A 15459-nucleotide genomic window follows, 5' to 3' on the forward strand; every position below is an offset into this window, starting at 1 on the left:
CTGTTTTGATATTCTGTTACATGTGATCAGTGCATCATGGGCCACAAGTAGGCTGTAGCTTTCACATCCTGAAACACAACACCTACATGGCTCCGTGACATGCAATGTTTTTGTGTAAGGTCCCCTGAGTAGAGTAGCTTGACAGATGCTTTTTAAACATGGAATATTCACAAGCCAATAGCGGCATAGCCTAGATTTCTCCTTTGCCTTCTGCAGACCCTCCAAGTGTCCCTGTTTTCCAGGGATGTTCCTGATTTAGAGAAGCCGTACTGGTTTCTGATTTCATCCCAGAATGTCCTGCTTTTCCTTAGGATGTCCCTATTTTCATTGGAGAAGTGTTGGAGGGTATGGTAGGATGTCCCTGTTTTCATGGGAGAAATATTTGAGGGTATGGAGTTATCTGACCCCTAAGTCATCTGAAGACAATCCTGAATAGTGAAGGGTTTTTTTTAATGTTTAATGTTTTATTATGTTTTTTATATGGTGGAAGCTGCCTTGAGTGGCTGAGTTCAGCATGTGTGGGGTATAAATGGTAAAATTATCATGATGGAATGGGATGTCCCTATTTTCATCAGACAAATGTTGGAGGGCATGCTTCTAATGAAATCTGCCCTTGAACAGTATAGTCAGATAATCTATGTGTTCTTTGGGGCGGGAGAGAGGAGACTATGCCACACCTTGACTCAAATCAAGGATCAAAGTGAGGAAGCTCTCCTGCTGCTATTACATCATAATGAGTACGAGAACCTTGCATGATTGACCACAATGAACTACAGTTCTGTAAGTCCTTTAGCTGCATGTTAAAGAAACAGAGGATGTGGTCAGGAGGTGGAGAGGGAACTGAAATAGAACAGAAGAACTGGGGCCTTGATTGCTCACTTGAGATGATAAACCTGTGTGAGAGGTGAAAACTTTTGGTAATTACGGGATGGTGGTGTTCATTTAAGCCCTGAAACCTGGAGGTGATGGGGGGCATCGAAAATAGTTTGAAAATTTTCACCCAGGCAGGGGATTTATGTGACAGCAGCTGATGCTAGTGGTGTCCTCTGTCTTTTTCTATATTAAACGAAGCCTCTGCTTACAATTTACTTTGGGATCTGCATAGCCATACACAAGCTGTTTTCTATAAAACAATTTTCTATAAAACTCTTACAGGATAGGCTGATAGGATGGGACTCTAATAACCTTACCTGACAATCATGAAGGGGTTCTTTTTTATTAAATGCACCCAGGGGAGGAATCAGTGGAGAGTACATTTCCCTTTCCTAATCCTCTTGCTACAGCAATTAAGTAAACAGTCCCATATCTAGAGAGCTTCCAGATTGTCACTGTTTTTTGAGTGGGATTGAAACATGTATCAGCAAATTCAGAATGCACACTTATAATTGAGCGGTATTGCATAACAAATATGCTTCCCCAAACGATTGGACTTTTTGAGATAAGGAAAGTGCGGGATACCACTTGCAATGTCACCTATCTTCTCTGCAAACAAATCAGAATAAATGCTCATTAAGTAGCCAGCTGTTGTCTAATCTTCTTGCAAATAAATCAGAGCAAATGTTCAATAAACAGATCATGTGGAATCACTCAGAGCCTTGCATATTCCGAGCATGTATGAGACAAGAGGAAGGCCGAACTCCATTGCAACGTCACTGCAATATGAGCTCTCAGAGCTATCAGTGTCACACAGCTCCTGAAAGAAATGATTGATTGCATCCTAGAGATTGTAAGTCTAGAGCTTTGTGGCTGTATTGGGTGCTATCAGGATTTCTGCTTGAAGTGTTAGATTAATAGGAGGCAACTGCTTGATCAAGGATAATACAGGGTGTTATTTCAAAACATGGTGTTTTCACTTTGGACTCAGGAAATTAATATAAATAAGGGTTCAACTACAGGCAATGAACCTGATGCCACTGTATAAATCACTTGGCCAATCAACTGGAAATGGGCAAAACAAAAAGGCTTTGAACAGGGCATCTAAGATAAAGAGAGTGGAAGCCTGACAAATGTGCCAGGGGAGGCAATTCCATAGATGAAGTCCAATCACAGAAAAGGAACAATCCCTAGCAGGCATCACTTCACCATCTCCACACCATATATTTAAAGCACATGACTTCTCCCAAAGAATCCTGGGAACTGTAGTTTGTTGAGGGTGTTAGGAATTATAGCTCTGTCAAACTACAATTCCCAGGTTTCTTTGAGGAAAACCATGTGCTTTAAATATATGGTGTGGGTGTGACTTCCCACTTAATGATGGAGGGTCTCAGCAGAATAACTTAACATATGTCTGTGTGGACATAATGCCATGCTAAGAACTCTAGAAATCTGGCAGCTTGAGAATTAGACTACAAGTAGGAAATTATGGTTGTAACTCCATTTTAGCAAGCTTCCCTGCCCCTGGGGACTTCGTTACCTTTCAACCTCAGTTCTCCATGTATAGAGAACCCGGAAGATTAGCCTCGCTCAGACTTTGTAAGTATGAATGAGATAAGAACGGCAATAAAGTTCAGGTACTAAAACGTTTGCTTTTATTTGTAATGATCACCTTGCGTGAGAGCAAGGCAAAATGGAGGGATACACAAAGCACGCCTCGGAGGGCAAAACAAGCTGAGCCTCGTTGCAGAGAACTTTTGGCGTTTAGGTTGCTTTCCTCGTGGCACTGCTGGCAAAGCGAGCTCCACCAAAAAACGATCCCACGGCGGCGGAGAAACAGATCCAAAGCGAAGAAAAACTTCCCTCAGCCCTTTCCTCATCGCACGCACAACATGCCAAGGCAGAGAAAGGCATTGGGCTACATCCAAGCTTTGCATACTTCACCCATCTCCTCTGTTCTCTGGCCAGCACTCCACCTTAGTGACTCACTGTGCCAGTCTATGCTGCTTCACAACCTGCTTTCTTCCACCTCCGCATGCAATAGAAGAGTGATTCATAGGAGTTTTGGCATACATGAAGAGTCTTTGGGTTTTGATCTGATGGGCCACCAAATGGAGAACGTGATTGAAATATACCAGGCGTATAGTGCATGGGGGCACAATTTATGCATTTGTTGAATAAGAACTCTCATTGTGTTCATTAACGTACTGATGGTAATAATGGGTTTTAGAACATTCAAGGCACTTCTTGTGACACATTATCTTGGTAAACCTTACAAGAAATAAATCAGTATTGTAGTTGGGGACTAAGGCACACAAGTTAGTAAAGTGAGGGTTTTTATTTTTCTAGTCAGGTAGGCTGTATTCCTGAGTCCCTTCTAATTTCCAAATCCAACAAGGATTCAAGTGTTGGACTAGCCAGGCAAGTTTCGTGATAATGGCCTAAGTAGGAGCCAATGATTAAGGTAACAAAGGAAGTGGCTGTGTGCAGAAGACAAATGGGTGGGCCTTCCTCAACTCTCTGGTAGTTAGAAAGACAAAAGCCAGAGTCAAGATGTGTGAGCTAGAAGCTAGACGCTGGAAGAAGGCTGGGCAGCTGGGAGACAGAGCCGTGCCTGATTTCTTTTGGAAAGCAAGGCTGTGGCTATGGGGAAAGCAAGTGTTAATGGTGTGAGCCGCTACAGCATAGGCTCAGGTTGTATATATGTGTAAATAAACCATATATAAAAGACACCACAGTCTCTGCTTTCGCTCCTTCCAAGGAAATTGAACCCTGGGTAGGCACCTGGATCCCTTGGAAACTTGCACCACTCAGAGATTGTGGTGGCATGCAACATTATCTCTTTCAAAATTTGATTCTGGAAGAACATAAAATGCTGCAGGCAATGGAATTGTATTTACTTAGCGAATAAGCCTACCAGAGTTCTGATCATTGCCTTAGCCTTGAGGAAGCATCTTAAGAGGAAACAGTTTTGTTCATAGTCAGCCTTTGAGCTCTTCGCCAAAGATGATGTCAACTGTTTCGAAAACTGAAATGAGGCCACCACACATTCAAAGAGATTGTGTGATGTTTGTCATTCAGGGCAACATTTGTAGCCGTTATCTACTCCTGCAAATAAATAAGTTTCAACGGTTATGTCGGAAATGGTCTGTTTTCTTTCACTCATTTAAAGATGTACTACATGGGTAGTTGTTACAAAAGACAACTTTTAAGCCATACTGAATAAATCAGTGTTAATATGAGTGCCATTACTGTATCACCTTGCCAAAGATTTCCAAATGGTCTTCAGAGAAGGCTTTGAAGAGATTTTAAAAGTCCATAGGCTTAGGTGATAGCTAAATATGTAATTCATGCCAAGTCTCTTGATTTTTACAAGTTCAATCACAGGGATACTTTGCATTCTACTTTGTGTATTTCTTGTTGAATATGTAGACCTCGGCTGGTGAACCTCTGCTCCTCATCGTGCTGCTGGACTTCAAGTCTGATCATTATTGACCATCTGTCATGCTGGCTGGGACTGGTGGGAGCTGGAGTCCAAAGACCGCTGGAAGGCAGCAAATTAGCCAACTGTGATATAGTTAATGTTGGTCTTCAAATAAAAGAGTTTATGTAAAAGTTGGAGACATGCTATTTTGAGGGAAGATTTAAATTGTGGTGTATGCAACAAAACCATGAGCATTCCACATCATAAAGCAGCAAAAATGGGTAACTTGTGGCATGCCAGATCTTGATGGAGTCCGCTCCCATCAGCCCCACCCACATGGCCAATGGTCAATGATGATGAGAGATGTAACCCAACAACATTTGGAATGCCATAGGTTCCCATTCCTGACATAAAGGCTTCATCTTCTAAGCAGTTGGACAAGCACTGAAATATGATGTGGAGATTAGAATCAAAGGGAGGAGACAGTCTGCAAGAGTACAAGTTGTAGAAGATATTGTTTCTCCTGAGGATCCAGACACTGACGATTAATGGAGCATAACTCCAAGACTCTTGTCCATAATCCACATGGGCCCTGAACTGAGCCATGCCTGTTGCAACTCTCAACACTTTTAAAAAGAAACTTGACTTTTTGCAGTTAGGAAAGTAATGGGGAACTGTATTGAGAAGTGCGGAATGAATGAACAAATGATTAAAGGGAATACATCGAAACATCCCACAAGCAAATTAGGATGAATGTTAACCTAATCAGAACAAATGCTCAACAAATATTGTATATAATATAACCTCCATGTAAGTTGCGTGCAAACAAATAAGGTTGAACAATAAATAGGTCATTTGGAGGAGCCATAAACTAATCCAACTGCATTTAAGTTTTGCCTTTTAGGTACCACTTAAGCAATAGCATCAGTGGGTGTTGGTTCCTCTTGCTTTCTAAGTTAATTGAGCTATCACTTCGTTTGATCATAGCTCATGTGCCATGTTCTTTAGCTGCAATCCTTAGCATACTTGCTTATTTGAAAGTTAAGACACTGAAATTAATGGAAAATCAATGGGACTTCAGAGTAACCTTATTAAGTGATAGGGTGTAACACAGGGATTTATTGAGTGTTATAGATGCTAACTACAAAGACTTGGATAAGATCAGCTGTACCATACTCTGATGGGCCATATAAAGAATAATCATGAGAGAAGATAATAGCAGATAATGACTGTTCCAACAGAGGAATTGACCAATCTAAAGAGAAGAGTGGGAGAAGAAATTGACTGGGGTGGCAAGCGCTAGGAAAACTGCCAGTTAATTAAAGAGCTGTAAGTGGCTATAATTAAGGATGACAAGAAGGGGAGAGGTAATTTGCAGGCAGTAAACTAGGCCATAACTAGCAAAGAGCCTGGGGGCCCTTTAAATGAAATATGACATCAACACGAACATTGAATCAACCAAAACAGATGCCATCAATTTTACATGTTCACGGATCTTTAGCATAGCTACATCTTTAGCAATGGACATTAATTATTTTCCTGCGGTGCTTTAGACATAGGAATTGATTTCTAATGAGAATTTATTTCCCATTAGAGTAGATAACCACACTCAAAGTACCTTTGGCATATACATAAATGTATTTTCCTTTATGCTTTACCAAATACATTGGCTCTCGCAAATCGAATAGGCTCAAACTAGGGTGGTATCCAAGTGGACGTTTTGAAATCAGTAGATAAGTTACTTAAGTCCATGAGGACAGGTGGGTTTACCACGAATATGACTACCATTTGGATATCACTCCTAAAACTTTAGTTTAAGCTTTAGGGGTGACTGAACTTCCAATTAAAGCCTGCAGCTCTCAAATTAATCTTTTCCATGTGAGATGTAAAAATATGGGAAGGACTTGAAGTAATATTCCCAGATTGTGAAATTATAGTGCAAAAGTGATTTCATGATTCAAAATCAAAACAATCATGTGAATTTTAGAGCTATCAACCTATTAAAAAGAATTATGATCAATCATTTCCATTTTAGTCAATCAATGTTGAAGTGTTTAAAAAAATAATTGTAAGACAAATAAAATTAACTTACAATTTTAATAAAAATATTCTCACTCGTTGTTAGAAGGAAATGTCATCCTTAATATTTCCTTTCTAAGCTTCCTATTACATTAGCACCCTAGAACCAAAACCATAAAGTATGCTTATTTCTAGTTCCTCTAGATATGCCAATACCAGAAAAGAACTATTAATTTTCTGACTTTTCAGTCAGTTCCCAGAATGCTTTGAGTATGAGACAGAATGTAGGACGGGTTGCCAAAATTTTAACTTGCGCCCGCAACATTTTAACTCAAAGTGCACACTTACATGTTCCCAAATTTCGCCTCAGAGTGCCATTTCACATGCTAATGCGTTGGGGGCAGAGGCCACATTTACACCATACAGTTAAAGCACTCTTATACTACTTTAAACATTCATTGCTTCCCTCAAAGAATCTTGGGGACTGTAGCTTGTTGAGAGTTGTTAGGAGACCCCTATTCCCCACATATAGCTATGGTTCTCAAAGTAGCTTAACCAGTCCTTTTTATTGGGGGTAGATGACAGGGGTACGCATACCCCTAAACATTTTATGAATTTAGGTTTGGCCTCACTGAGGGGCAGAATTTCAATATGAGTAGAAAAATGAGAGTGCCGCTAAACATTTTTTAAGGGGAAAAAAAGCACTGAACTGAGCTTAACAACCAATCCCTCTTCCCAGGGAATTCTGAGACCCATAGCTCTGTGAGGGGGATAGGGGTCTCCTAAGAATTGTAAGCACCCTTAACTATTGTTCCCAGGATTCTTTGGAGGAAGCATTGACTGTTCAAACTCATATAAGAGTGCTTTAGATGTATGGTGCAGACATGGTGTGTGTGCAGAAAGGTGCTTCCTCCATACTTGTCCCACACAAGCTTCATTGGGCAAGGCGGGTGATGTGGAAATTCTGTGGTGGTGGGAATATCTGTGAGAATTGCCGGAACACCCATGTCTCTGTGGAGCTCTTTTGCCCTCTATTAGGGAACACAAGCACTGGGTCCACCCATGTTTTTTTCCCCTGCCCTGAGCTTAGGAACACATACTAGTTCTGCCTCTGCTGGAGTTCAACTGGAGTCTGCTCCTGGCCCATTCTTCACCCTACCTTCTGCTCCTCCAAAACGCCATGATTTTCAGTTTGGGGAATTCAATCCTGACAGTATTTTCTACCACTGATTAAAACGGGCCTGCCTTTGGCTTTCCGGTTCCAGTCTTCCTTAATGGAGGCAGCTCCCACGACAGCAGATCGTTGGTGAAGGAAAAACAAGGATGATTAAGGGTCATTATCCTAGCTAGCCCCCCCCCCCCCGGGACAGGGAGGAACGGGCTTCACTCGCAGTTCATCTCAATACCTGGCTCTCGCTCCAGCATGGAATGTGGGAGGCAGGGAGGCGCTGAGTGCAAAAGCACTTCGTCTACCGATAACCCTCCTATGCCGCCACTAAGAAGCAGAGGTACTCCTGTTAATTAGAGTTTAATTTTGACTGATGTACAGGCACGTGCTAGAAAAGATGAGATCACAAGCTGCGGAATGGATCCAACTGCAAGGTTGTTAAGGTTTGAACTTCAGAGAAGACTTCATTTGGTGTAAAAGACGGGGGGGGAGCCTACTGTTTCTCTATACAAGGTTTTTTTCTTTACATTTATGATTCGGCAACCTTCCCTGGAATGTTAGTTCAATTTATGTATGTGCAAGTGAGGAAAGAGGGCATGGGATTGCATATTTGGATTTTATACATTAAATGGAACTGTGCGTGCAAAAAAAAAGGGAAAAGGGAGAGATGCTTTATTTTGCAAAAGACACACACATATATCTATATATTTGTTCACATCTATTACTACACAATGGAATACACAGCAGTGCCTGTGGAATTTCCAGGTGGCCTGCCATTTGGTCGCTGACATCCAACTGCACAATTTTTCTTCAGGCCATGTCCTGATGCTCATAATTTGGGAAACTGTCATATTATTATTTATTATCGTACATTTCTTACCCACCCAGAGGACAGGCAAGAAATCTAATAAATAAGATCAAAAGCTGCTGTTTCCTTATAGGGCTCAGCCTGCTGTGCCATACCTGAAGACATCAGAATCTGAAACAATTAATTTACCAGAATAATATTATGAACAAGGTATGCAACTGTAACAGGTAGATAGACAGCTCTAACAAGGCTCCACTGCGAAAAACTATTCAAATTGTGCTTTCGCATCCGCATCATACATTTAAAGCACTTATCCCGCCCCACCTGCATGGAATCCTGGGAACTCTAGTTTGTTAAGAATGCTGGGAATTGTAGTTCTGCAAGGGAAACTGCTTGCAGGTTTCCCACGGACATCTGGTTGGCCACTGTGAAAATGGAACACTAAACAAGATGGACCATTAGCATGATCCAGAAGGCTCTTCTTAGGTTCTTTTGTTCAAGTATTTTAGTTTAACTGGGACATAGGTCAGAAGTGAATTAAGCCTACAGAAATAAAGATTAAAGGGAGGCATAATAAGAGTGTAAATATTTAAACAGTTGCTTTCCAGATGAAATGTTTTGTGCTCTGTTGCCACAAAGAATAGGGTAAGAGGTTTTTATTATAGGAAAGTATCTTTATGTTAGACATTAGGGAAACTTTTAAATCCTATTTTATCCTTAGACAATGGAACAAAGGGACATTGTAGCATTTTCTTCATAGGAAGGTTTTCCCAGAAAGGTCAGCTGGATACATATTCCGGTATTGGTGTGGTAAATATTTTTTCAGGGCGAGGGATTGGATCTGACGGTGCTTAAAGATAACTTCCTGTGTATGATGTGAAAAATGCTGCATTGTAAGAGTAGCTGATTGGTAGGAAGGTGCTTCTTTGGTGGAAGAGGGACCAAAGTCTCCAGCCTGAGATCAAAACAATGGACCTGTGCAATAGTATAAAACAGTTGTCGCACTGCCAGTTAAATGGCACTAAAGGAGCTTCTCTAGTTATTGAAACAGTGCAAAGCTGTTGTAAATTGATATGATTGAAATACGTTCATCAAACTGAACAAATGTATATGTACTTACTGATTTTGCATAATTCATCCTGTTAATCATGCAAAGAGACAAATGTCTGCATATATACAATAACTCTGCCGACTAGCCAGCAGGAATCATGCTTGGCAACCGTAGGTTTTTAAGATTTTGTGAAGCATTGACTACATATTTTCAAGATACATCCTCAAGGACTACAATTTTGGAATTTAAGAAGGGGAAGGTAGGGGAACACTGAGACTCTCAAGGTGCTGTTCTGTACCAATTCCTAAATGCTCTGTTCATCTACCAGATTATAGACAGCCTTTGTTATCACTTGGAAAAGGAAAAGTTATTTGTTCAATGTTATGTCAAAAAGCCCAGATTATTGAACTTGTACCCTTAAGAAGGCCTGGATATCAGCAAAACAGTCAGCCAAATCATGAGACGCCAATGCTATTGATTAAACAACTTTATTCCAAAATGTGTATCAGATATTACAAGAATAAGCTCTGCTTTGGAGATAACATTGCTCCAATTATTTGTCTACAAGACATACTTGGTCAAACAATATGATCAGAATAACTATGGAAAAGATATGCAATGCAGAATAGTCACTCAGGAAACAGTAAATGTACAGAGGGAGTAGACTTAAAAGCATGCTGCATAATTGTATAAGCAAATAACTATATAAATGTATTTAATATGTTTTATCTACATTATCTGAAATACTAATTTGAAAATTGTCAACAACAACAAAAATAGTTACTACCATTCTTAAAACATTAATACTTGACTGCCTATGATACCTATGAGGTAAAAACAATACAATAGAATTAAATTTCTGCAAAGCCCTGAGAAATACTTTTCTCAATTCAAAAACAGAGAGACAAATTCAGCATATGAACATAAGACAAACCCTGATGGCTCTTCCCAAGGGTTCATGTAGTCCAGCACCCTATTTCTAACCATCATCAGACATATGCCTCTGGGAATGTCATATGCAGGGCATGAAGCAATGATACCCACACCCTGTTTCTTTCCAGGCAACTGACATTCTGAAGATGAGGTTTCCACCTCCCATCATCCCTGACCACTGGACATGGTGTCTGCAAAGGCTGATGGGACATTTTTACTGAGCTATCCATCACAATGCCAAGATTTCCTTTACAATTTACTCTGAGGTCAGCAAATTTAGATCCCATCAGGGTATATGTGAAATGGGATCTTTCTGCCCAAGTGTAAATCACTTGACAATTACACTGAATCGCATTTGTCATTTTCTTGCCTGTTTGGAGCTCTTTATTCAAACTAATTTGGTGTCATTTGGAAATCCAGTTACTAATATACTCAAGAACATGCTTAATCCCTTATCTGAAACGCACAGATGAAGAACCAACTTTAACCTCTCTATAAATGCTTCTTATTAAGTTAGAAACTCTGAAATAAGAAGTGGGAAAATATATAACGGTGTGAAAATCAAATGTTACTCCAATTAAATGTAAAGAGAATAATTTTAAAAGGGGGGATTGGAATAGTCCAAAATGTTTTCTTTTCTTTTCTTAGTTTTCATAAACTGTTGCTGGAAAACTGGAGATGATAAATGTTCCCTTCATAAATTAGTCTGCAAGGTGACTAACACAGGTATCAACTCCCTCAACAAAAACATACCTATAAAAGCCATTAAATGCTTATAAAAACTTTACTGAATTCTACACAGAATTCTCAAATTTAAAAGTTAAAAAATTGTTTTGTTCTGTATCAAACTGCAACAAACTATTGCAATTCGAAAATCACAAAGCATCCTATACATAGTACTGCATAAAATAAAACACGTATGATATAAATGTTTACTTGCAAAATGTTATGTTAGTATTCTTAAAAAGCTTATGTTTCATGTAATGAACAACAGCTCTAGAGTGTTTAAGTTTCTTTTTGAAAAGTAACAATTATTCTTGCCTGATATTTGTTACACTACTGTTGTAAAGTCAGTTAAATGGACCAGCTCAGACTGATCCAAACTACCTGGGTATGAAACATTCCCATCTGGTTCAGAAGTGTTGCCATTAACCCACTATATAATAGTAAACAAGATATTTTTGTTTCATAGAAACAACTAACATTTGCCTCCACTGGACAAATGGTCTATTTACAGTAACATCGGCTGCCTAACTGACAGCGAGCGTAGGTCATCGTTCACTCATGGAGCTTAATAGACTGGTGATCTCTGCTGAGTCGTTTTTCCTTTCAAGACCCGTCTTATCTGGAGAACAAAAGAGAAGCAATGGGTTATCAACGTTCACCAATTCTAACATTATGAAAAAATACATTACAGTTCCAAATACATCTACTAACACCTAACTCTCATTGAATGTGAGGAGACTTAACTTCCAAGGAAACCTGCCTAGTACAGTGGTACCTCTGGATGCGAACGGGATCCGCTCCAGAGCCCCGTTCACATCCTGAAGCGAACGTAAGACACGACTGCGTGTCTGCGCAGGTCGCGTTTTGCCGCTTTCGTGCATGTGCGTGACGTCATTTTGAGCGTCTGCGCATGCACGAGTGACGAAACCCGGAAGTAACGCACTCTGTTACTTCCGGGTTGCCGCAGAGCGCAACCCGAAAATATTTAAGCTGAAGTGTATTCACCCCGAGGTATGACTGTACTAGGCTGACAGTTACACATCAACTGAAATGAACAAAGCTATCTATCCAACTAGGTTTCCAGATAAATTCTGATAGTATAAAAGCCAGATTTCATCACCACAGCTGTACAGTCAGTCAAGTCAACAGGACTGCGATAGTTTAGCTGTTTACTGACCTGCCCATGACGCAGTTTCTAAGAAACGTACAGGGCATCAAGGATTATTCAGGTAAAGGATTATTAAGGTAAATAATCAACCCAAGCTCAAAAGACTGATGTTTACATCCGTAGCTTTACAGACTGGAATAGCTCAGTCAGCAGAGCATGAGACTCTTAATCTAAATCATGGGTTCGAGCCCCACATTGAACAAAAGATTCCTGCACTACAGGGGGTTGGACTAGATGACCCTCATACTCCCTTCCAACTACACAATTCTATGATTCTATGTGCATAATTATGTTGATACCACACATATTTTTATTTTTAGTTGCTCAACATCTCTCAAGGCAAGAGTCTCTTCTTAAAAATAAAGTATGAACTTACTATCTAGGAATAAGGGAGGAATTCAGCTCAGTCTGGATTTTAATGTGAACCCACCTAATTTGCAGTGTGCAAATTGAAACACAGTTATCCTTTGAAATTCATAAAATGCATATATATATATATTCACAATGCATGCATTTTGCATTTTATATACACACACACCAGGAAAAATTCATTGCACAAATGTTCATATTAGGAGAAATTTGCACTAAAATGGTGATGAGTTTTGATGCAGATTTTTATTTTTGTAAGGCAAACAAATATGGAAATGTGAAGACTGAACTTAAGACTGGGGGGGGGGAGAGAAACTGAAAGATGCCAAAACTGACAGAGCTGTCCATCCTGATTACCATTCACTACACTTCAAAAGAGCTCCAGCTAGTTGGATCTCTTACCTCAACTCCTACAGGGCCATCAGGTACTAGGTGAACCGGCTGCTCATTTTCCAAGTTCCTGGCACTGGGATCAGCTCCCTTCCGCATCAACAAGCGAACTGCATCCAGCTGACTCACCCGATGCTGCAAGCTGGCAGCTACGTGGAGTGCGGTATTACCATTATACGCCTGGATGAGGTATGAAAGAAACACCATTATTCTTTTTAAAAAATGTATGCGCAGGATGCTTTGTTCCTTCAAGCAGCTACATGCTGAATTAGACATAGTGCTTTATGCTAATCTCTACTGCTGGCTCAACAGTAACGTACCTTGGCATTGATAAAAGAAAGGCAAGTAGGCAGCTCTAAAAACAAACGAAGGAGTTCCACATTTGCTTCTTCCGCTGCTAAGTGAAGGGCAGAACGGCCACTTTTACGATCCTGTCCAAGGGGATGGAGAGAAGCCCACTTAATTTTGCACAATAAGCACTGAACCACTTACAAAATGCCAAAAATAATAACAAATTGCATGAAAACATAAACTGCTCTACATAGTTTCTTTTATTTGTCCCTACAACTTCGGAGGTCGCCACTAATATTTCCATTTTACAGAAAGAAGATGAATCTAGAGGATAACAGGGGCAGCTAACAATTCAAGGCTGGGGTGGGCTTTGAAGTTTGGAACCTTTATCTCCCCTTCTCCGAGTTTAACAGTGTTGGGACATAATAACTCTAGAATAATTAAGACCAAGTAATTCCAAGCTTCGACTCCCAAGAGAACCTAGCTTTCAGTCTACTGCTGGACTGATCAGTGTTTGCACAACCCAGCAAGAGTCACCCATGATGAAATCCCAATTAAATTAATGAGACGCAAAACAATTCAAGCATGTTTACTCAGAAATAAGCCCCAGTGATTTCAATGTGGTTTACTTCCAAGTATGCTTAGAATTGCAGCTTCAGTTCAATGTTAGTTCCATTAAATTTAGTGGAATGTATACCCCTATCCTACAGACATGTCTACTGGCAAGGGCCGATATAGTCCAAAACATCTGAAGGCTGAGGAAGACTGTCTGAAGCTGGTGCAGATCAACTGTTAAATGTGACACTGAAACAGATGCTAAAAAATAGCATGTGACTCAACTCACAGACACAAATCTGGGCTTGTTATCATGATTTTCTTGCCGTACTTACTCTGGCTTCAACAGAGGCCCGCATCTCAATGAGGAATTTGATGGTGTCTGCCAACCTCTTGCCTTTCAACCTTAATTCCTGGACCTCAGGAGTGTGAGGTGACTGCTGGCTCTCTATGTCATGTACCACCGCATTATGGGCCACCACTGCACAGTGCAATGCTGTCAAACCTAATAATGAAACACAACAAGTGAGCAATTTTTAAAAACAACAACAACACTGTTTTGAATGACTCCCTTCTCCAATGACTGACTCAGAAACTTTAGTCAACCCAAATACCAGTAAGCCAGGTTTCAACTGCTGTTTGTTTGTTTGCCATGCAAAACCTTAAAGGATTTTTAACCTGTTTCCTACATCACTTTAGAGAAAGAACTAAGGTAAAGTTTCTTGGCAACTGGAAGATGTAAAATTAAGTATACATATTTTTGAAAAGCCTTTCCATGTGTAGATACCCTTAACAAAAATATAGTTCAGGTTTAGCAGATACTGCTGTCCCAAATAAGAAAAGAATAAAAGATATCCACAGGTTTCAATGGGTTGTTATGATTTTTTATTCCTCTCCTGGCAGTGGCACACCAAATTTTTGACTTAAGTTACATGGGGCAGTCATCCTGCTACCATCATGTCCAGCTGCCTTGCATTCTCAACGCAGTGGAGAAGGCTCTGATTTGTATATCGATGAACTGGAGAGCATCAAGTGTAGGATGAAATATGAATGAGTATTTCACCAGCTTAAAAGTATTTAGTAGAGGCCCTGATTGCCTTCCCCTGCTCCAAATGTTGCTTTGCATTTTTCTATTTTGAAGTGGATGTCAATAATAAAATATTCCTGTAACATATTCCATATGAAATCCAAGGGCTGAAGCAGCAGCAACAACAAATTCAGCATGTTTTTATTAGGTTCTTTGCCTAACACAACACAGAAAAGGGACTCTTGGCTACTCACCATCATAATTTGTTGCCTCCCAGTCTACGTATTGGTTGCTCACAATGGCTCCTTTCTCAATTGCCTGTAGGTGCGAAATGAGAGCATACGTTAATCCTGTACAACTACGCACAATGGTAACTGAAACCTCCACATATTATTCTAGATTATTTAGATTATTTTAACCAATATTATTCACTCACTAAATCTACTGAGATGGCATTCCACAGTCATGCAGAATATTAGAACTAAGGCTCACAGATTTTAAAAAAATATTCAGTCTTTTTGTAAACGGTATTAGTTATAGTGAAGCCTAAATCTTTCTTAGCATTCTGCAGAAACAGCTACCTCCAATTAAATTTCTTGAATGCTCTTTCTTTGCTCAATTTCCTTACTTTTGGGGTGTGGACAGAACTGTGCTACA

General features: G+C 40.0%; 1 protein-coding gene across 2 annotated transcripts in view; it reads right to left on the minus strand.

The window, feature by feature from the left end:
• Window positions 1–9812: 9812 nt before the first annotated feature.
• NFKBIZ (NFKB inhibitor zeta) overlaps window positions 9813–15459 on the minus strand; it is a 34915-nt gene continuing 29268 nt past the window's right edge. For both annotated transcript variants that reach the window (XM_083498638.1, XM_083498637.1), the window contains exons 8-12: window positions 15057–15120; window positions 14111–14280; window positions 13250–13360; window positions 12942–13109; window positions 9813–11621 (exon numbers count right to left, since the gene is read on the minus strand). In XM_083498638.1, the coding sequence (XP_083354764.1) occupies window positions 11568–11621; window positions 12942–13109; window positions 13250–13360; window positions 14111–14280; window positions 15057–15120 (567 nt within the window). In that variant the 3' untranslated portion in view covers window positions 9813–11567. The remainder of the gene's footprint in view (window positions 11622–12941; window positions 13110–13249; window positions 13361–14110; window positions 14281–15056; window positions 15121–15459) is intronic.

Source organism: Podarcis liolepis, assembly GCF_965112155.1.
Source record: "Podarcis liolepis genome assembly, chromosome: 4".
NCBI lineage: Eukaryota > Metazoa > Chordata > Lepidosauria > Squamata > Lacertidae > Podarcis > Podarcis liolepis.